The sequence below is a fragment of the Oncorhynchus kisutch genome, linkage group LG17 (assembly GCF_002021735.2).
Source record: "Oncorhynchus kisutch isolate 150728-3 linkage group LG17, Okis_V2, whole genome shotgun sequence".
NCBI classification, from domain to species: Eukaryota; Metazoa; Chordata; class Actinopteri; order Salmoniformes; family Salmonidae; genus Oncorhynchus; species Oncorhynchus kisutch.
This window is the reverse complement of record NC_034190.2, coordinates 76,570,129-76,591,556: the sequence shown is the minus strand read 5'-3', so window position 1 is coordinate 76,591,556 and position 21,428 is coordinate 76,570,129. Positions and strand designations below refer to the sequence as shown.

Below are 21,428 nucleotides of genomic sequence, written 5' to 3'. Positions count from 1 at the left end.
TACCCTGTCTGTCACCACACTATTTCTGACCCGTATCTATGGGCTGAGAAACCCTATGTAATCTACACAGATAATCTCTCATGTATGGAAGGAACATTTCTATCAGACCTGATTTATGTGACAATATATATAAGTTCAATTTTTCCAAGGTTAAATGTACACAACGGAGGCATTTATACCACAGTTGCCAAAGAAAACAATAGTAAAGAACACATTTTAATGTCCATTCTAGAACGCCCTTCTAGCCAATCAGAAACAAATATTCACCAACGCTGTGGTATAAATCATAACATTGCTCCTGTTTCCTGGTCCTTTTCCTCTCCCAGTGATGAGCTGCGAGAAGCCTGGAGGATCTTCACTCCCCTCCTCCATCACATAGAGGGAGAGAAAACACCTCCTATCCCTTACACCTATGGAAGGTAAGTAATACTACTAATCCTAGCTTACTTTCATCACATCACATGTCCACCTAACCCTCTATCTGTCCCTGTTGTTCCTCCTCCACCCTCTATCTGTCCCTGTTGTTCCTCCTCCACCCTCTCTGTCCCTGTTCCTCCTCCACCCTCTATCTGTCCCTGTTCCTCCTCCACCCTCTATCTGTCCCTGTTGCTCCTCCACCCTCTCTCTCTGTCCCTGTTGTTCCTCCTCCACCCTCTATCTGTCCCTGTTGTTCCTCCTCCACCCTCTATCTGTCCCTGTTCCTCCTTCACCCTCTATCTGTCCCTGTTGTTCCTCCTCCACCCTCTATCTGTCCCTGTTCCTCCTCCTCCACCCTCTCTGTCCCTGTTGCTCCTCCACCCTCTCTGTCCCTGTTGTTCCTCCACCCTCTATCTGTCCCTGTTGTTCCTCCACCCTCTATCTGTCCCTGTTCCTCCTCCTCCACCCTCTATCTGTCCCTGTTGCTCCTCCACCCTCTCTGTCCCTGTTCCTCCTCCTCCACCCTCTATCTGTCCCTGTTCCTCCTCCTCCACCCTCTCTGTCCCTGTTCCTCCTCCACCCTCTCTGTCCCTGTTCCTCTTCCACCCTCTATCTGTCCCTGTTCCTACTCCACCCTCTATCTGTCCCTGTTCCTCCTCCACCCTCTATCTGTCCCTGTTGTTCCTCCTCCACCCTCTATCTGTCCCTGTTGTTCCTCCTCCACCCTCTATCTGTCCCTGTTCCTCCTCCTCCACCCTCTCTGTCCCTGTTGCTCCTCCACCCTCTCTGTCCCTGTTCCTCCTCCTCCACCCTCTATCTGTCCCTGTTCCTCCTCCTCCACCCTCTCTGTCCCTGTTCCTCCTCCACCCTCTCTGTCCCTGTTCCTCTTCCACCCTCTATCTGTCCCTGTTCCTACTCCACCCTCTATCTGTCCCTGTTCCTCCTCCACCCTCTCTCTGTCCCTGTTGTTCCTCCTCCACCCTCTATCTGTCCCTGTTGTTCCTCCTCCACCCTCTATCTGTCCCTGTTGTTCCTCCTCCACCCTCTATCTGTCCCTGTTCCTCCTCCTCCACCCTCTCTGTCCCTGTTCCTCCTCCACCCTCTATCTGTCCCTGTTGTTCCTCCTCCACCCTCTCTGTCCCTGTTGTTCCTCCTCCACCCTCTATCTGTCCCTGTTCCTCCTCCACCCTCTATCTGTCCCTGTTGTTCCTCCTCCACCCTCTATCTGTCCCTGTTGTTCCTCCTCCACCCTCTATCTGTCCCTGTTCCTCCTCCACCCTCTATCTGTCCCTGTTCCTCCTCCACCCTCTATCTGTCCCTGTTGTTCCTCCTCCACCCTCTATCTGTCCCTGTTGTTCCTCCTCCACCCTCTATCTGTCCCTGTTGTTCCTCCTCCACCCTCTATCTGTCCCTGTTGCTCCTCCACCCTCTCTCTATCTGTCCCTGTTCCTCCTCCACCCTCTATCTGTCCCTGTTGCTCCTCCTCCACCCTCTATCTGTCCCTGTTGCTCCTCCACCCTCTCTCTCTGTCCCTGTTGTTCCTCCTCCACCCTCTCTCTGTCCCTGTTGCTCCTCCACCCTCTCTCTCTGTCCCTGTTGTTCCTCCTCCACCCTCTCTCTGTCCCTGTTGCTCCTCCACCCTCTCTCTCTGTCCCTGTTGTTCCTCCTCCACCCTCTATCTGTCCCTGTTGTTCCTCCTCCACCCTCTATCTGTCCCTGTTCCTCCTCCACCCTCTATCTGTCCCTGTTGTTCCTCCTCCACCCTCTATCTGTCCCTGTTCCTCCTCCTCCACCCTCTCTGTCCCTGTTGCTCCTCCACCCTCTCTGTCCCTGTTGTTCCTCCACCCTCTATCTGTCCCTGTTGTTCCTCCACCCTCTATCTGTCCCTGTTGTTCCTCCACCCTCTATCTGTCCCTGTTGTTCCTCCACCCTCTATCTGTCCCTGTTGTTCCTCCACCCTCTATCTGTCCCTGTTGTTCCTCCACCCTCTATCTGTCCCTGTTGTTCCTCCTCCACCCTCTATCTGTCCCTGTTGCTCCTCCACCCTCTCTCTATCTGTCCCTGTTCCTCCTCCACCCTCTATCTGTCCCTGTTGCTCCTCCTCCACCCTCTATCTGTCCCTGTTGCTCCTCCACCCTCTCTCTCTGTCCCTGTTGTTCCTCCTCCACCCTCTATCTGTCCCTGTTGTTCCTCCTCCACCCTCTATCTGTCCCTGTTCCTCCTCCACCCTCTATCTGTCCCTGTTGTTCCTCCTCCACCCTCTATCTGTCCCTGTTGTTCCTCCTCCACCCTCTCTGTCCCTGTTGCTCCTCCACCCTCTATCTGTCCCTGTTGTTCCTCAACCCTATATCTGTCCCTGTTCCTCCTCCTCCACCCTCTATCTGTCCCTGTTGCTCCTCCACCCTCTCTGTCCCTGTTCCTCCTCCTCCACCCTCTATCTGTCCCTGTTCCTCCTCCTCCACCCTCTCTGTCCCTGTTCCTCTTCCACCCTCTATCTGTCCCTGTTGCTCCTCCACCCTCTCTGTCCCTGTTGTTCCTCCACCCTCTATCTGTCCCTGTTCCTCCTCCTCCACCCTCTCTGTCCCTGTTGTTCCTCCTCCACCCTCTATCTGTCCCTGTTGCTCCTCCACCCTCTCTCTATCTGTCCCTGTTCCTCCTCCACCCTCTATCTGTCCCTGTTGCTCCTCCTCCACCCTCTATCTGTCCCTGTTGCTCCTCCACCCTCTCTCTCTGTCCCTGTTGTTCCTCCTCCACCCTCTCTGTCCCTGTTGCTCCTCCACCCTCTCTGTCCCTGTTGCTCCTCCACCCTCTCTGTCCCTGTTGTTCCTCCACCCTATATCTGTCCCTGTTCCTACTCCTCCACCCTCTATCTGTCCCTGTTGCTCCTCCACCCTCTCTGTCCCTGTTCCTCCTCCTCCACCCTCTCTGTCCCTGTTCCTCCTCCACCCTCTCTGTCCCTGTTCCTCCTCCACCCTCTCTGTCCCTGTTGTTCCTCCTCCACCCTCTATCTGTCCCTGTTGCTCCTCTTCCACCCTCTCTGTCCCTGTTGCTCCTCCTCCACCCTCTATCTGTCCCTGTTGCTCCTCCTCCACCCTCTCTGTCCCTGTTCCTCCTCCTCCACCCTCTATCTGTCCCTGTTCCTCCTCCACCCTCTATCTGTCCCTGTCCCTCCTCCACCCTCTATCTGTCCCTGTCCCTCCCCCACCCTCTCTGTCCCTGTCCCTCCTCCACCCTCTATCTGTCCCTGTTCCTCAGTCGTGGACCAAATGAAGCGGATGAGCTCGTGAGGAGGGTGGGATTCCGCTACGAGGGAACATACAAGTGGGTCAACCCCCACACTGCATGACACAAGAAACACACACCAATTACACTGCGTGAAAGTTCCCTTGTGTTTGCTACTCTCGACTCTTTCGAGATGCTTATTTAAGTCACACTGCATGAAAGAAAACGTTATATTCTGCATTTCTCACAATCCTGATATTCCCTCGTCTCCTATTTAAGTTGGCATGGTATCCTACTGTATGTGCCGTAGCCAACTTGTCATTTGGGCACGTGTTCGGCATGACAACGACCACAGTGGAGTTGGTTAAAACACAAACCGTTCTGAACCACCAGGCGACAAATCAGTATTATGAACAACACTTCTGAACTTGATTAATGCACTGTTTGATTACAGCATCACTATCCAGATTGATTGTGACAAAATAAATCATGATAATTTATTGACTTCACTGTTTGATTGATTGTATGATGATGTCAATTCCTGTGAGACTGTCGTCTATAAGGCATTGAGCACCCTGAAGGGAGGAGGTAAGGTAAGAAGCTCTTTACTATCTTCTTAAATCTAAGCTCGTGAAAATCACTGACTGACAAAATAAATGATCCTACTGGGATAATCAACTAAAAACCTCCAAAATATTATAAACTTTCTCAACCTGACTAATTATATTTCCATCTACATCAGCACATTCCTGTGTATCACTCAGTCCTAGCCTGGTCTGGTCTGATCTGGGCCTAATTTAAGTTGCTCCGCTAGACTGGCTGTTGACTGATGTTTCCTGTTTCTCTCCCTCCAGGTATATGTCCCAGTTCTGAGCATGCTCTCACTCCATAGCCCACAGACGGTTACTGCTGGGAGGAAGCAGAATGAATGAAAGATCAAAAATGTGTCTCTGTATACATTGGGTGTGCTCGTTTTACATCGCCTGGTTCCCCGGGTGGGTGAAAATGTCACCAGGACAAATGGAATCGTCTAAAATGTACAACGGGTGACGCAAAACAAATGTCCCCAATGACAATAGCTGATTCAAAAAATTGCACTGTATGCAATGTATGCTTGGATCAACTGTCACTGTGGTTTTGAGAAGAGTTTGAGAATGGTCTCAATGTTCAAGAACAACAGGTTTGTCCTACTCTTCTATACTCACGAGATAAAAGTGTGTCTCTTGCTCTCTGTGAGGAAACGTCAGTTCTGTCATAAATAATAAATGATGTGTAACCTCAAAATTCTGCATAATAATAAGGTGTCTGTTTATTATGTGCAACATTTTCATAAATGCAAATCAGTAGCTGAAATAAACATACACATTTACAGGTGAAAATACCATAAGCTACTGACATCAAGTCATATCAAGCTGTATCATTGTTTGTAGAAAATATGATATATTGGGTGTAAAAAACAAACATTAAGAACACCTTCCTAATATTGAGTTGTGCCTCCCCCCTTTCCCTCAGAACCCGACTCAATTGGTCGGGGCATGGTCTCTACAAGGTGGCTAAAGCGTTCCACAGGGATGCTGGCCCATGTTGACTCCAATGCTTCCCGCAGTTGTGTCAAGTTGGCTGGATGTCCTTTGGGTGGTGGACCATTCTTTATACACTCGAGAAACTGCGTGAAAAACCCAGCAGCGTTGCCGTTCTTGACACACACCGGTGCGCCTAGGGCCTACCACCATACCCCGTTCAAAGGCACTTACATATTTTGTCTTGCCCATTCACCCTCTGAATGGCACATACACAATCCATGTCTCATTTGTCTCGAGGCTTAAAAAATCCTTCTTTAACCGGACTCCTCCCCTTCATCTACACTGATTTGAAGTGGATTTAACAAGTGACATCAATAAGGGGATTCACCTGGATTGACCTGTCATGAAAAGTGCAGGTGTTCTTAATGTTTTGAACACTCAGTGTACATTCCTTGAATTACCTCAAACCTCCATCTAAAGACTTGTCAAAATATTCAGGAATGATTTGGTTAAGAGAGAAAGCAGATGAAGTGAAATGGAAGGCTCTTTTGGGTAGTGTGTTACGTTCAGTCACACCTACTTCCAAAGTCATTCATGACCGTTGTCCCACTAACTTGTATGTTGACCCTACTGTTAGTTACAGTAGCCATTTTATCAGGTATGTAAAATGTAAGGCTCTGTTGTTTATTCTGTTGATAGTCACAGGTCAGAAAAATAAGTCTTTCCACAGACATCCCACTAACTGATATGTTGTCATTGAGCCTACATGTGGTTCGTACAGTAATACAGCCTTCTTCAGTTGTGATACATCTCAGTATCACAGTAAGGCTCCGTTCACTCTATAAAAAAAACTACACCAGAGAGAGAGCCATTTCATTGGTCCTAGCTGGCAGAATTATTGATTATAATCATGTTTTCTTTTCTGGCATTATTTTTCTCTGAAAGTAGTGTGAACGGACCCTACCACCACCTCCCTCAGTCAGTAGTGTGAACGGACCCTACCACCACCTCCCTCAGTCAGCAGTGTGAACGGACCCTACCTCCGCCTCCCTCAGTCAGTAGTGTGAACGGACCCTACCTCCGCCTCCCTCAGTCAGTAGTGTGAACGGATCCTATCTCCGCCTCCCTCAGTCAGTAGTGTGAACGGACCCTACCACCCCCTCCCTCAGTCAGTAGTGTGAACGGACCCTACCACCCCCTCCCTCAGTCAGCAGTGTGAACGGACCCTACCTCCCTCAGTCAGTAGTGTGAACGGACCCTACCTCCCTCAGTCAGTAGTGTGAACGGACCCTACCTCCCTCAGTCAGTAGTGTGAACGGACCCTACCTCCGCCTCCCTCAGTCAGTAGTGTGAACGGACCCTACCTCCGCCTCCCTCAGTCAGTAGTGTGAACGGACCCTACCTCCGCCTCCCTCAGTCAGTAGTGTGAACGGACCCTACCACGGCCTCCCTCAGTCAGTAGTGTGAACGGACCCTACCTCCCTCAGTCAGTAGTGTGAACGGACCCTACCTCCCTCAGTCAGTAGTGTGAACGGACCCTACCTCCCTCAGTCAGTAGTGTGAACGGACCCTACCTCCGCCTCCCTCAGTCAGTAGTGTGAACGGACCCTGCCTCCCTCAGTCAGTAGTGTGAACGGACCCTGGCTCCCTCAGTCAGTAGTGTGAACGGACCCTGCCTCCCTCAGTCAGTAGTGTGAACGGACCCTGCCTCCCTCAGTCAGTAGTGTGAACGGACCCTGCCTCCCTCAGTCAGTAGTGTGAACGGACCCTGCCTCCCTCAGTCAGTAGTGTGAACGGACCCTGCCTCCCTCAGTCAGTAGTGTGAACGGACCCTACTACTGCCTCCCTCAGTCAGTAGTGTGAACGGACCCTACCACGGCCTCCCTCAGTCAGTAGTGTGAACGGACCCTACCTCCGCCTCCCTCAGTCAGCAGTGTGAACGGACCCTACCTCCCTCGGTCAGCAGTGTGAACGGACCCTACCTCCCTCAGTCAGTAGTGTGAACAGACCCTACCTTCCTCAGTCAGTAGTGTGAACGGACCCTACCTCCCTCAGTCAGTAGTGTGAACGGACCCTACCACGGCCTCCCTCAGTCAGTAGTGTGAACGGACCCTACCTCCGCCTCCCTCAGTCAGTAGTGTGAACGGACCCTACCTCCGCCTCCCTCAGTCAGTAGTGTGAACGGACCCTACCACGGCCTCCCTCAGTCAGTAGTGTGAACGGACCCTACCTCCGCCTCCCTCAGTCAGTAGTGTGAACGGACCCTGCCTCCCTCAGTCAGTAGTGTGAACGGACCCTACCACGGCCTCCCTCAGTCAGTAGTGTGAACGGACCCTGCCTCCCTCAGTCAGTAGTGTGAACGGACCCTGCCTCCCTCAGTCAGTAGTGTGAACGGACCCTGCCTCCCTCAGTCAGTAGTGTGACCCTACCACTGCCTCCCTCAGTCAGTAGTGTGAACGGACCCTACCACTGCCTCCCTCAGTCAGTAGTGTGAACGGACCCTACCACGGCCTCCCTCAGTCAGTAGTGTGAACGGACCCTGCCTCCCTCAGTCAGTAGTGTGAACGGACCCTACCACGGCCTCCCTCAGTCAGTAGTGTGAACGGACCCTACCACGGCCTCCCTCAGTCAGTAGTGTGAACGGACCCTACCACGGCCTCCCTCAGTCAGTAGTGTGAACGGACCCGGCCTCCCTCAGTCAGTAGTGTGAACGGACCCTACCACGGCCTCCCTCAGTCAGTAGTGTGAACGGACCCTACCACGGCCTCCCTCAGTCAGTAGTGTGAACGGACCCTACCACGGCCTCCCTCAGTCAGTAGTGTGAACGGACCCTACCACGGCCTCCCTCAGTCAGTAGTGTGATGGACCCTAACACAGTTCACTTCCTGGTGGGTGTGGCTGATCCGTCCTCCATGCCCCGGGCATACAAACGCACCAGCTGACCATGAACCCTGGGAGGAAGGGAAGAATGGAGGGAGGGACAGGACAACAAGGCAGATGAGGACAGGGTAGGAAAATGCAGCATTGACACGTCATACTATCATGCTAAGTCTAACTCCTGTGCTGGCTCAAATATTTTATTTCTCCTTTCCAGCACGATTTCAGCAATGATGGTGAATGCATAACCAGGCTAGAGCAGTACAGCTTGGCTCAGCTCAATAGTATGAAAATATTATTAGAGGCTTCAGGTTGGGCCTGAAGCAGAGCACTAAATGTACACTGAAACTCTGTCAGGTAAGTATTGATTTCCATCATGTGATAAGATGTCTCTTACCTGCAGAGGATCTCAGTGTGAGGAAGTATTTCTCCGTCACAGTTCCACACAGACACTGAAGGAGGCTTACTGCAGCACAGGCCACACAAGTCTTTCTTCCTCCTGTCATTAGCCATCCCTCGCTCCTCTCCTCTTTCTACCAGGTGATGTTGGGAACCGCTCCGGCTTGTTCTCTCTCCCTCTTCCGCCATCCCTCCACCATTTACTGTCTCCCTCTCTTCATCCTCATCCTCCTTTTCTCCGGGTGGGAGAGAGAAACGTACTGCCTTCACGCGGTGGACATCCACGAAGGGCAGGTCAAACTTAGAAGGGAAGATGCATTAAGTGACTATCGAAAAACTATCAATCAAATACAGTAGCAACTTTTTCCTTTCATCACACAATGTTTCTTTTAGGCCTTTTAGTGCTGCAGCTAGATGTTACTCCATCAGCAAGTGTTCCTGTCTTTCTCAGACCACATATTTCCATACTGTTATGTGGTATGCCAGTCCACATGGTACGATAGCGATCTAACAAGCAATATGGCTTCAGAATTTGGCCTATTATCCAGGCTACAGTACTTGTGGAGGTTGTACCTACATAGTCTTAGGTTCAGGTTGGTTAGAATTAAAATGACCTGGCACCAGGTTAGAGTTACCTGGCACTGGGTTAGTTACCTGGCACTGGGTTAGTTACCTGGCACTGGGTTAGTTACCTGGCACTGGGTTAGTTACCTGGCACTGGGTTCGTTACCTGGCACTGGGTTAGTTACCTGGCACCGGGTTAGGGTTACCTGGCACTGGGTTAGTTACCTGGCACTAGGTTAGAGTTACCTGGCACTGGGTTAGAGTTACCTGGCACTGGGTTAGAGTTACCTGGCACTAGGTTAGAGTTACCTGGCACTGGGTTAGAGTTACCTGGCACTGGGTTAGGGCTACCTGGCACTAGGTTAGTTGCCTGGCACTGGGTTAGGGTTACCTGGCACTGGGTTAGGGTTACCTGGCACTGGGTTAGAGCTACCTGGCACTGGGTTAGGGTTACCTGCCACCGGGTTAGGGTTACCTGCCACCGGGTTAGGGTTACCTGCCACCGGGTTAGGGTTACCTGCCACCGGGTTAGAGTTACCTGGCACTGGGTTAGGGTTACCTGGCACTGGGTTAGGGCTACCTGGCACTGGGTTAGTTACCTGGCACCGGGTTAGAGTTACCTGGCACTGGGTTAGGGTTACCTGGCACTGGGTTAGGGTTACCTGGCACTGGGTTAGGGTTACCTGGCACTGGGTTAGGGTTACCTGGTCCTGTGTGCTGGTGTGTCTGTGTAGGAAGGTGAGGAACCCTAGGGGGTGTGTGTCCCGTACAATGATGAGGTCACCTGTCCCATCGGCCAGATGTGCTGAGGGGGACAGGCCCAGGGGACTGCGAGGACAGGAGCTGGACATACAGGTGAGGGACACAGCCTTGAACCGGCCCTCCACACTCACCCAATCACCTGCAGCACGAGGCAGAGAGAGCAGAGGAAGTTCTGTGACCGACCAGGGTTTGAACCCTGTTCTCCTGAATGCCACAATCGTTAGCCCACTGAGCTAAATATCAGTCATTAACTCTAGGAGCTAACATAAGTCTTCCAGTCTCAGGCAAAGTTACTCTTCACCCAAGCGCGGTTCATGGAATTGCGTTACATAGGATGTGTATAGACTTTTGCATAGACTGTGTGTTTTAATAGACTTACCCTCTGAGTCGCTGCTGAACTGACTGAAGTGGGAGATGTAGTTGGAACTAGCATCTGGAGAGTGGGGGAACAGTCTCTCTGTGCTCTTAGAACACACACTGCACCTGGAACACCGCACACACACACACACACACATTACCAATGATTGCTCTTTTTTTACAAGTGACATAGGTATAGCATACTGATACATTCCAGTGGTGTAACAACAGCACCTGTTCCTGATACACATGTGAATGGACTGCATGGCTATCGTCATCTTACTCTCCCTCACAGACCCTTGGGCTGGCTATCGATCACAGACTAAACTCTACAGTCTTTCAAAGATACCGGTGTCCTTTTATATGTAGCATCTCCCAGTTCCTTACCTTCCCTTACAGACCGGGGGGCAGTTCTTAGTCATGTCAGACTAAATAGATTGGGTACAGTCTTTCACCCAGGTAGGCTACAGTCTGCTTTCACAGACCAGGAGGTGCTGTCTCTCCTTTCGTCCAGATCAGGTTGCCCTAGGTTGGCATGGAATCCGCCCTCCTTAAGGTACAGGACTACACCCGACACCTGGGTCTCTGTTGCAGGAGGAAGTGACTGAGGCTGAGGTTCTTCCCCAGGAGAAATTGAGGTCATGTCACTATAGCCTTCTGATGACGTAAAGTAGCCAGAACACTTTCTCCCAATGGAAAAGTTGAGGTGATGATATCTAGGGCAACTGTTCCTACCAGGTCCTTACATTTGAGACAGGTAATGGTATCAGAAGTCCCTCTGTTAGCTTCAGTGAGTTGTTAATGCTAAGCTTATCAAAATGTGGTTAAGAACACACTCTGTCAATCACAACATTTAGAGGAGCATGTGCCAGTACATATGTATTAGTTCCTCTCTGTAACAAGGAAAGAGGAGGACCATCCTTCTTTTCTTCCCTGGGTAAGCCTTGTTTTGGATCAGTGTACCAGGCAGTGAGTGAGCATTTTTATTCTCTGAGAAATATATATAGTTAGTTGCTACCCAGAGAGGCAGCGTGTGTTGTCCCTAGGGTTGGAGAGTTGGGGGTCTGCTGGTAGGTACTGAACTAGGCCTGCATAGCTCCTGTTACTCAGGTACACCATAGCACCTGGGGGAAGAGAGGGCGGGAGAGGGTTAGCAACCATCCTACAGATGTATGATCATACTTTGAGCCAATTTGCTTCACCAGGAAAATAATCCTGCAGCAACAGGAAATGTTAATTATTATGTGGATTATAATTCATTTACATTTTTGTAGGGGTTAATACATTTTTTCAGAAGGGAAAATAAAATCATGAAATGTCAAAGTGGAAATTACAAACTTCAGAAGCTACAAGTGTAAAGTTCTCCTGCAACAGGGTGTACAAATTAAGATCCTACATCTGTATGACTCTGATTCATACTGTAAACACAGAGAAACTCTATCCTCACTACCTCTCACTCTAACTGGTATGCAACACTATATATGAATGCTCTGTCATTATGCACGTTGTCATTATAGACATGATTTACTTCTTAGAGCTTGTGATATGTAGTGAGTGACACAATGGTGTGTCACCCAGGTCCAAGTCATCCAGGTCCTGAGGCAGCAAAGCCTCCCCACACCGTCACACCACCATGCTGACCATTGGTATGAGGTTCTTACTGTGGAATACAGTGTTTGGTTTTCGCCAGACATAATGGGACTACATGGATCCCATTATGCCTGGCGAAAACCACACACTGCATTCCACAGTAAGACCCTTATACCAACAGTCAAGCATGGTGGTGGTGGTAGTGTGATGGGGATGCTTTTCAGCCTCAGTCAGGACCTGGATGACTGAGAGGGGGCAAATACTTTTTCACAGATCTCTAGATATATATGTAACTATATACAGTACCAGTCAAAAGTTTGGACACACCTACTCATTCAAGGGTTTTCTTGATTTTTTACTATTTTTAGAGGAGCATGTGCTAGTACGTATGTATTAGTTCCTCTCTGTAACAATAAAGACGTGGATTTTCTACATTGTAGAATAATAATGAAGACATTAAAACTATGAAATAACACATAATCATGTAGTAACCAAAAAAGTTAAACAAATCAAAATAGATTTTAGATTTTTCAAAGTAGCCAACCTATGCCTTGATGACAGCTTTGCACACTCTTGGCATTCTCTCAACCAGCTTCACCTGGAATGTTTTTCCAACAGTCTTGAAGGAGTTCCCACATATGCTGACCACTTGTTGGCTGCTTTTCCTTCAATCTACGGTCCAACTCATCCCAAACCATCTCAATTGGGTTGAGGTCAGGTCATCTGATGTAGCACTCCATGACTCTCCTTCTTGGTCAAATAGCACTTACACAGCCTGGAAGTGTGTTGGGTCATTGTGCTGTTGAAAAACAAATGATAGTCCCACTAAGTGCAAAACAGATGGAATGGTGTATTGCTGCAGAATGCTGTGGTTGCCATGTTGGTTAATTGAGCCTTGAATTCTAAATAAATCACCAACGGTGTCACCAGCAAAGCACTCCCACACCATCACACCACCCCCTCCATGCTTCACGGTGGGAACCACACTGGTGGAGATCATCTGTTCACCTACTCTGCATCTCACAAAGACAAGGCGATTGGAACCAAACATCTCAAATTTGGACTCATCAGACCAAAGGACAGATTTCCACCGGTCTAATGTTCATTGCTCGTGTTTCTTGGCCCAAGCAAGTATTCTTATTGGTGTCCTTTTAATAGTGGTTTCTTTGCAGCAATTTGACCATGAAGGACTGATTCACACAGTCTCCTCTGAACAGTTGATGTTGAGATGTGTGTTACTTGAACTCTTATGAAGCATTTATTTGGGCAGCAATTTCTGAGGCTGGTAACTAATGAACTTATCCTCTGCAGCAGAGGTAACTCTGGGTCTTCCTTTCCTGTGGAGGTCCTCATGAGAGCCAGTTCATCATAGGGCTTGATGTTTTTTGCGACTGCACTTGAAGAAACTTCTTGAAATTTTCAAGATTGACTGACCTTCATGTCTTTCTTTCTCTTTGCTTTTTTGATCTATTCTTGCTATAATTTGGATTTGGTCTTTTACCAAATAAGGCTTTCTTCTGTATACCACCCCTACTATGTCACAACACAACTGATTGTCTCAAATGCATGAAGAAGAAAATTAATTCCACAAATTCACTTTTAACAAGGTACACCTGTTAATTGAAATGCATTCCAGGTGACTACCTCATGAAGCTACTACATGATTCCATATGTGTTATTTCATAGCTTTGATGTCTTCACTATTATTCTACAATGTAGAAAATAATAACAATTGTAAGAAACTTGGAATAAGTAGGTTTGTCCAAACTTTTGACTGGTACTGTGTATATTCAGAACCGCTGACTTTTTCCACATTTTGTTACGTTACCTTATTCTAAAATGGATTAAATAGTTTTTTCCCTCATCGATCTACACATAATCCCTCATAATGACAAAGCAAAAAAAAATCAATATCACATTTACTAAAGTATTCAGACCCTTTACTCAGTACTTTGTTGAAGCACCTTTGGCAATTATTACAAGTCTTCTTGGATATGACGCTGCAATCTTGCCACATCTGTATTTGGGGAGTTTCTCCCATTTTTCTCTGCAGAGCCTCTCAAACTCTGTCAGTTTGGATGGGGAGCGTCGCTGCACAGCTATTTTCAGGTCTCTTCAGAGATGTTCGATTGAGTTCAAGTCCGGGCTCTGGCTGGGCCACTCAAGGACATTCAGAGACTTGTCACGAAGTCACTCCTGCATTGTCTTGGTTGTGTGCTTAGGGTTGTTGTCCTGTTGGAAGGAGAACCTTCTCCCCAGTCTGAGGTCCTGAGCGCTTGGAGCAGGTTTTCATCAAGGATCTCTATGTACTTTGTTCAGTTCATATTTCCCTTGATCCTGAGTAAACTCCCAGTTCAGCTAGCGGGAAATAGCGGGAAATAAACTGCACTGGAAAGATAGAACAGCACACTGTGATAAGACGAGAGGGGGTGGTCTGTGAATATTTGTAAACAACAGCTCATGCACGAAATCTAAAGAAGTCTCTAGATTTTGCTCGTCTAATGTAGAGTATATTGTGATAAATTGCAGGCTACTACTTGCCTAGAGAGTTTTCAGCTATACTTTTAAATTTATTTTATTTAATTTATTTGTATTTATTTACCACCACAGATGCTGGCACTAAGACCTCAGTCAGATGTATAAGGAAATAAGCAAACAGGAAACCATTCACCCAGAGGCGGCGTGCCTAGTGGCCGGAGACTTTTAATGCCTGGAAACTTAAATCAGTTCTACCAAATTTCTATCAACATGTTAAATGTGCAATCATAGGGGACAAATTCTAGAGCACCTGTCCTCCACACACAGAGACGCCTACAGAGCTCTCACTCACCCTCCATTTGGTCCCACCACAACTCTATCCTCCTGAATCCTGCTTACAAGCAAAAATGAAAGCAGGAATCACCAGTGACTCGGTCTATAAAAAAGTGGTCAGATGAAGCAGATGCTACACTACAGGACTGTTTTGCTATCTCAGACTGGAACATGTTCCAGGATTCTTCCGATGGCATTGAGGAGTACACCACATCAGTCACTGGCTTTATTAATAAGTGCATCGAGGACGTTGTCCCCACAGTGACTGTACATACATACCCCAACCAGAAGCCATGGATTACAGGCAACATTCGCACTGAGCTAAAGGGTAGAGCTGCCGCTTTCAAGGTGCGGGACTCTAACCCGGAAGCTTACAAGAAATACTGCTCTGCCCTGCGACGAACCATCAAACAGGCAAAGCGTCAATACAGGGCTAAGATTGAATCATACTACACCAGCTCCGACACTCATCTTATGTGGTAGGGCCTGCAAACCATTACAGACTACAACGGGAAGCACAGCCGTGAGCTGCCCAGTGACACAAGCCTACCAGACGAGCTAAATCACTTCTATGCTTGCTTCGAGGCAAGCAACACTGAGGCATGCATGAGAGCATCAGCTGTTCCGGATGACTGTGTGATCACGCTCTCCGTAACCAATGTGAGTAAGACCTTTAAACAGGTCAACATTCACAAGGCTGCAGGGCCAGACAGATTACCAGGACGTGTGCTCCAGGCATGTGCTGACCAACTGGCAGGTGTCTTCACTGACATTTTCAACGTGTCCCTGATTGAGTATGTAATACCAACATGTTTCAAGCAGACCACCATAGTCCCTGTGCCCAAGAACAAAGGCAACCTGCCTATATGACTACAGACCTGTAGCACTCACATCTGTAGCCATGAAGTGCTTTGAAAGGCTGGAAATGGCTCACATCAACACCATTATCCCAGATACCCTAGACCCACTCTAATTTGCATACCGATCCATAGACGATGCCATCTTTATTGCACTCCACACTGCCCTTGCCCACCTGGACAAAAGGAACACTTATGTGAGAATGCTATTCATTGACTACAGCTCAGCGTTCAACACCATAGTACCCCCAAAGCTCATCACTAAGCTAAGGATCCTGGGACTAAACACCTCCCTCTGCAACTGGATCCTGGACTTCCTGACAGGCCGCCCCCAGGCGGTGAGGGGAGGTAGCAACACATCTGCCACATTGATCCTCAACACTGGAGACCCCCAGGGGTGCATGCTCAGTCCCCTCCTGTACTCCCTGTTCACCCACGACTGCATGGCCAGGCACGACTCCAACACCATCATTACGTTTGTAGACGACACAACAGTGGTAGGCCTGATCACTGACAACGACGAGACAGCCTATAGGGAGGAGGTCAGAGACCTGGCCGGGTGGTGCCAGAAAAACAACTTATCCCTCAACGTAACCAAGACTAAGAAGATGATTGTGGACTGCAGGAAAAGGAGGACACGCCCCCATTCTCCCCTCTCTCCCCCCCCCCCCCCCCCCCCCCCCAAGAAACTAAAAAGATTTGGCATGGGTCTGGAGATCCTCAAAAGGTTCTACAGCTGCAACATCGAGAGCATCGTGACTGGTTCCATCACTGCCTGGTACAGCAATTGGCACTACAGAGGGTAGTGCGTACGGCCCATTACATCACTGGGGCTAAGCTGCCTGCCATCCAGGACCTCTACACCAGGCGGTGTCAGAGGAAGGCCCTAAAAATTGTCAAAGACCCCAGCCAACCCAGTCATAGACTGTTCTCTCTACTACCACATGGCAAGCGGTACCGGAGTGCCAAGTCTAGGACAGAAAGGCTTCTCAACAGTTTTTACCCTCAAGCCATAAGACTCCTGAACAGGTAATCAAATGGCTACCCGGACTATTTGCATTGTGTGCCTCCCCCAGCCCCTCTTTTATGCTGCTGCTACTCTCTGTTTATCGTTTATGCATAGTCACTTTAACTATACATTCATGTACATATGTACATGGCTACTTTGAAGAATCTCAAATATATTTTTATTTGTTTAACACATTTTTGGTTACTACATGATTCCATATGTGTTATTTCTTCATAGTTTTGACGTCTTCACTATTATTCTACAATATAGTAAATGTAGTAATAAATAAAAATAATAAGAAAAACCCTTGAATGAGTAGCTGTGTCCAAATTTTTGACTGGTACTGCAATATTAGACCATGTGAAGCTGATCAGCATCGCCTCATACATAGTAACTGCATCACATTATGCCAATAATCACAATAATGCACACCTTCTCGTCTATGATTGCTTGAATTTTTCGTTCCATACCTGAATAGTCATATCGGAGAGGCCCCATCCAGCGATGTCTCTCGCTCTCAGCCAGCACGTCTCCATAGAACCCGTATCCTACCAGAGACACAGAGTAACGCACCAGAGACGAGCGGTGGTGGACGGAACACACGTCCAGAGGCTGAGAGTCTCCTGCAATGGGTTGTCGGAATGTGGAGGACAAGGTAGATCATGATTTAGATCATGATTTTGAATATTGACATTAACGTCACAATTCTGCCCTTGTTAAATAATGATGCTGCTTATGACTAAAGTTGCTGCTTGTGGCTTCTCTAAAGTGATGCTTTTCACATCTTATGCTGTGCGACTAACAGGAGCAATTAAGGTTAAGTACCTTGCTTATGGGCACATCGATAGATTTATCAACTAGTCTGCTCAGGGACTCGAACTTACAACCTCCCGGTTACTTTAATTTTTTTATTTCACCTTCATTTAACCAGGTAAGCTAGTTGAGAACAAGTTCTCATTTACAACTGTGACCTGGCCAAGATAAAGCAAAGTAGTGCGACAGAAACAACAACACAGAGTTACATATGGAATAAACAAGTGTACAGTCAATAACACAATAGAAAAAAAAGAAAGTCTATATACAGTGTGTGCAAATGGCATGAGGTGATAAGGCAATAAATAGGCCATAGTAGCAAAGTAATTACAATTTAGCAGATTAACACTGGAGTGATAGATGAGCAGATGATGATCAGATGATGGTGTGTAAGTAGTGATACTGGTGTGCAAAAGAGCAGCAAAGTAAATAAAAACAATATGGGGATGAGGTAGGTAGATTGGGTGGGCTATTTACAGATGGACTATGTACAGCTGCAGCGATCGGTTAGCTGCTCAGATAGCTGATGTTTAAAGTTAGTGAGGGAAATGTAAGTCTCTAGCTTCGTCAATTTTTTTTTCTCAATTTGTTCCAGTCACTGGCAGCAGAGAACTGGAAGGAAAGGCGGCCAAAGGAGGTGTTGGCTTTGGGGATGACCAATGAAATATACCTGCTGGAGTGCATGCTACGGGTGGGTGTTGTTATCGTGACCAGTGAGCTGAGATAAGGCAGAGCTTTACCTAGCATAGACTTATAGATGACCTGTAGCCAGTGGGTCTGGCGACGAATATATAGCAAGGGCCAGCCGACTTGAACATACAGGTCGCAGTGGTGGCTGGTATACTGGCTCAATGATTAAACGCTATGCTACCTGCTTCCTCAGTGGCTAAAGATATTGGCTAAATATGAGTTTAAGCTACACAAGAAAACAAAGTCAAGTATAATGTAATCTAATATGTGTTATTTGTTATTAAATGTGTTTTTAATTTATATTCATGTCTCACCAATGATGATGTGCAGTGCAGAGGTCACTGGGTCATTGACTCCCACAGTGGCAAAACACACGCAGTCTGTGGAGCCTGAGGAGAGAACACACAGACTCATATCAGTCTCATATCAGATGCAACTATATAGTCAGGGTGAATCTTTAAGTCTTTTCTCGATTCCTTGTCTCCTCCCTCCTCAAAATTTCAGAAGGGCGCGAAGAGCACATCAGGGAACGTTCACTTTCTTTGCGGAAGGACTTCTGAGATCAACCAAATGCATTTAATTCTTTATCAATGATGTCTCTCACCTGCAGGAATGATGCCAATGTGAAGGTCACATGACTGTAGGGAGGGGTCATGCTCCGATAGCCCCGCCTCCTGCTGTGTTCGGCCAATCACACCGTGCAGCAGCTCACTGAACATTCCATCCCCGCCAACACATACCACACTGAGGTAGGGACAAACATAAACAAACAGTGATGTGGTGAAACCCAATCCCAGGCTAAACCTGAAATGTAATGCACTACTCAATACTCCCTATATAGTGCGCTTCTTTTGAACAGAGTCCTAAGGGCCTTACTACTTTTGACCAGAGCCCTCATCAAAAGGGGTGAATAGGATAGCATTTCGTGATTGGCTGCCATAGTGTTGCTGTTAACATGACAACATTGAAATGTCTGACATACCCATCGAAACCAGTCAGGTCTTTCTTCAGTATGTGGTCTCTCGCCTGGTTGGCCCGCTCTGTCACTGAATGACAAAAACAAAGCAGAATTTGTTTTACTATTAGAAATACAGCAATATACCATGTTATAATACGGCAATAGACCATGTTATTATATAGCAATAGACCATGTAATTATGAGCATAATCACCACACAATGATAATTAGCATGCTACTGACAAACCCCGAAACCAACTTAACTACCAGTTCTATCGGTTTGTCAATAAGTCACAGGCTTTTCTGCATCACTATTGTTTTACACGGGTCTCACCTACAACATGGGAGCTGACCCCTGCCAGCTCAAATAGTGGGGCCACTAGAGAGTGATAGATCTCCCTCCCTTGTTTCTTTCCTCCGAACGGGTTGATGAACACCAACAACCTGTGAGGACGAGAGGGGCCTGAGAGAGGAGAGGAGGATAGACCGATCAAAAGAGCATATCAAAAGAAGAGTGGAGACAGAGTGGATCCATGGAAAACAACAGATGGGGGGGGGGGGTTAGAATTGCACTAACAGGATAAATACATTTAATCTTATCATAAATCTTATCTCAGGACAAGTGAAGTTATCCTTACTGTGTGTTTTGAGGGCAATCCTCAGCTGGGTCATCCACTGGTCTCTGAGGTCCCTGCTGGGACAGCTGAACTGGGTCCTGCCCAGGCGCCATAGCAACCCATAGGAACTACCATTGCTGCTACGCTTCACATAGAACACTGCAAAACAGGACACAGGGAGGGAGGGAGGGAAGGGGAGAGAAGGAGGGAGGGAGGGACACCAGGAAATTGCTTTTGTTTGATTTTGTGTTGTGTCTAATCTCGGCTCCCAGAACTAAATCTCTTGCTGCGTCTGTTACCAGAGACTGTGTGCCTGACCTTGGGGCAGTAACATAACTCACCTGTGAAGTCTCTGTCTGTGTCTTCAGAAACTGACCTCTGGGGCAGAACCTCCACATGCCCCTCCTCCACAGCAACAATCTCCGACACTGGTACTGAAACTAGGATCCCACAGGCACAGTAGGACATTGAAACTTGTATTACATAAGCCCTGCTTATACCTGGGGATAACATGCGTCCGTTGCCCTGATCTTGTCCACATTCTGATTGTGCTCACATTTTTAGACAGACGTAGATGATTAAAAGACACATTGTGATCTGATTGTGATCAGATCTTCCTTACCACCTCCAGAGGTAGTCAGGCACACATTTTGTCTAGATATCAATCAACAGATTGCATACAGGGAGGAACCATCTAATATGGTCACAATGCGGACACAGTGGACATGTAAGAGACACATTTTAATACAATGTGTAGATGCGACAAACCTTAGTCAGATAGTGATTGGGTCATATTGATCAGCTCACCAAACTCACATGTTATAGCAAGGTGTTAACGAGGCTACACGCACACACAAACTGGTAAATATTTTGCTTATATTGAGCTCATGTGGCTATTAATTAAAGGACACATTGGATAGGGTGTGTGTGTGTGTGTGTGTGTGTGTGTGTGTGTGTGTGTGTGTGTGTGTGTGTTTTTTCTAGTGTTTCATGTTAGTGCTGTATAACTTGTTGTTCACCTTTACAGGAAAAGGGACATTCTTCATGAGTGAAATACAGAGTACCTATAATATTATTATTTTTTTATACCAATTTCTATGAAACACACACTAATTACTAGCCTACTAATTTTACAGAATGGATAGAATTTAATTTAATTTTACCACTAGCATGTAGTCTATTTACATCAGTTTCCACTTACGTCTCCAAGACAGGTTTGGTGACTTTCTATTAGTGGTACATGGCACACATTCACTCTACTCAAAACAACATGCATGCTGTGTGATGCCAGTGTGATTGAAGGGTTACCATATGAAGCTAGTCAAGTCTTCTTTTTATTTACTCTATACTAAGAGTGAAAGAGATTGTTATGCAGTTATTACTAGGCAACCTAAGATAAAATCCTATCCAAATCCTATATGAGCCTACATCATAGTGTATTTAAAAGTAATGTATATAATGAAATGTCTACAATTAGAATGAGATGCCATGCACAACGAAAGTGATGGATAAAATTATACAAAGGACTCACCGGTCTTGTCACGGTTCTTCTTATCGAGCTCAGTCCAGTTGAGGTGCCATTCGGTAAGGGCTGCCCGGTAACGTTTCTTACCGACCCATAGACTGGACTCCAACTGTACTAGATCTACATCCATACTATATGTATCTCTACAAACGTCTATAGTATAGATAGACAGGATTGTAGTTCTCTATCTCACTATCACAGAAGAATGTAGGCAACCGAAGAACAATTTATTTTAGAAATTATTCAAATAATTCAATATTACCGCATATTAAAATTATACACTCTCCAGATACAAGCTCCACTCTGAAAACAATATCTCAAAGTGTTGTTTAAATACCATAAAGGTCTGATAAGATTAATGAGAAACTTTTTTGTATCTGTAAAGTCCCTGTCTTTAGGTTAACGCGCTTGTCAGTGACAGATAGGCTTCATCTCTAA

General features: G+C 47.2%; 2 protein-coding genes across 15 annotated transcripts in view; one reads left to right on the top strand and one right to left on the bottom strand.

The window, feature by feature from the left end:
• The window catches only part of LOC109908327 (glucose-6-phosphate 1-dehydrogenase), a 20,905-nt gene extending 15,977 nt beyond the window's left edge, over positions 1-4,928 (top strand). For 3 of the 8 annotated variants that reach the window (XM_031794653.1, XM_031794654.1, XM_031794652.1), the window contains 2 exons: positions 327-419; positions 3,673-4,143. In XM_031794653.1, coding sequence (XP_031650513.1) covers positions 327-419; positions 3,673-3,763 — 184 coding nt within the window. In that variant the 3' untranslated portion in view covers positions 3,764-4,143. Of the gene's footprint in view, positions 1-326; positions 420-3,672; positions 4,144-4,493 lie in introns of those variants that run through there. The other 5 variants (XM_020506958.2, XM_031794657.1, XM_031794655.1 and 2 more) reach the window with 3 other exon arrangements.
• On the bottom strand, positions 4,924-21,428 carry LOC109908674 (ceramide kinase-like). 7 transcript variants are annotated; one of them, XR_004203728.1, is made up of 14 exons: positions 20,997-21,428; positions 19,807-19,905; positions 19,487-19,624; positions 19,183-19,311; positions 18,874-18,937; positions 18,496-18,635; positions 18,206-18,280; positions 16,859-17,011; positions 11,140-11,245; positions 10,144-10,247; positions 9,707-9,936; positions 8,437-8,738; positions 6,457-8,113; positions 4,924-6,246 (listed from the first exon to the last, which is right to left on the bottom strand). XR_004203728.1 is itself a non-coding variant. In XM_031794651.1 (13 exons), exons 1-13 carry the CDS (start codon positions 21,118-21,120, stop codon positions 8,041-8,043), a joined length of 1,737 nt encoding a protein of 578 aa, XP_031650511.1. In that variant the 5' UTR covers positions 21,121-21,428; the 3' UTR covers positions 4,924-8,040. The 7 variants fall into 7 exon arrangements, 2 of the variants coding, with proteins under 2 accessions (XP_031650511.1, XP_020362915.1); XR_004203730.1 differs by having other exon boundaries at positions 4,924-6,570; positions 6,673-8,113; XR_004203729.1 differs by having other exon boundaries at positions 4,924-6,640; positions 6,737-8,113.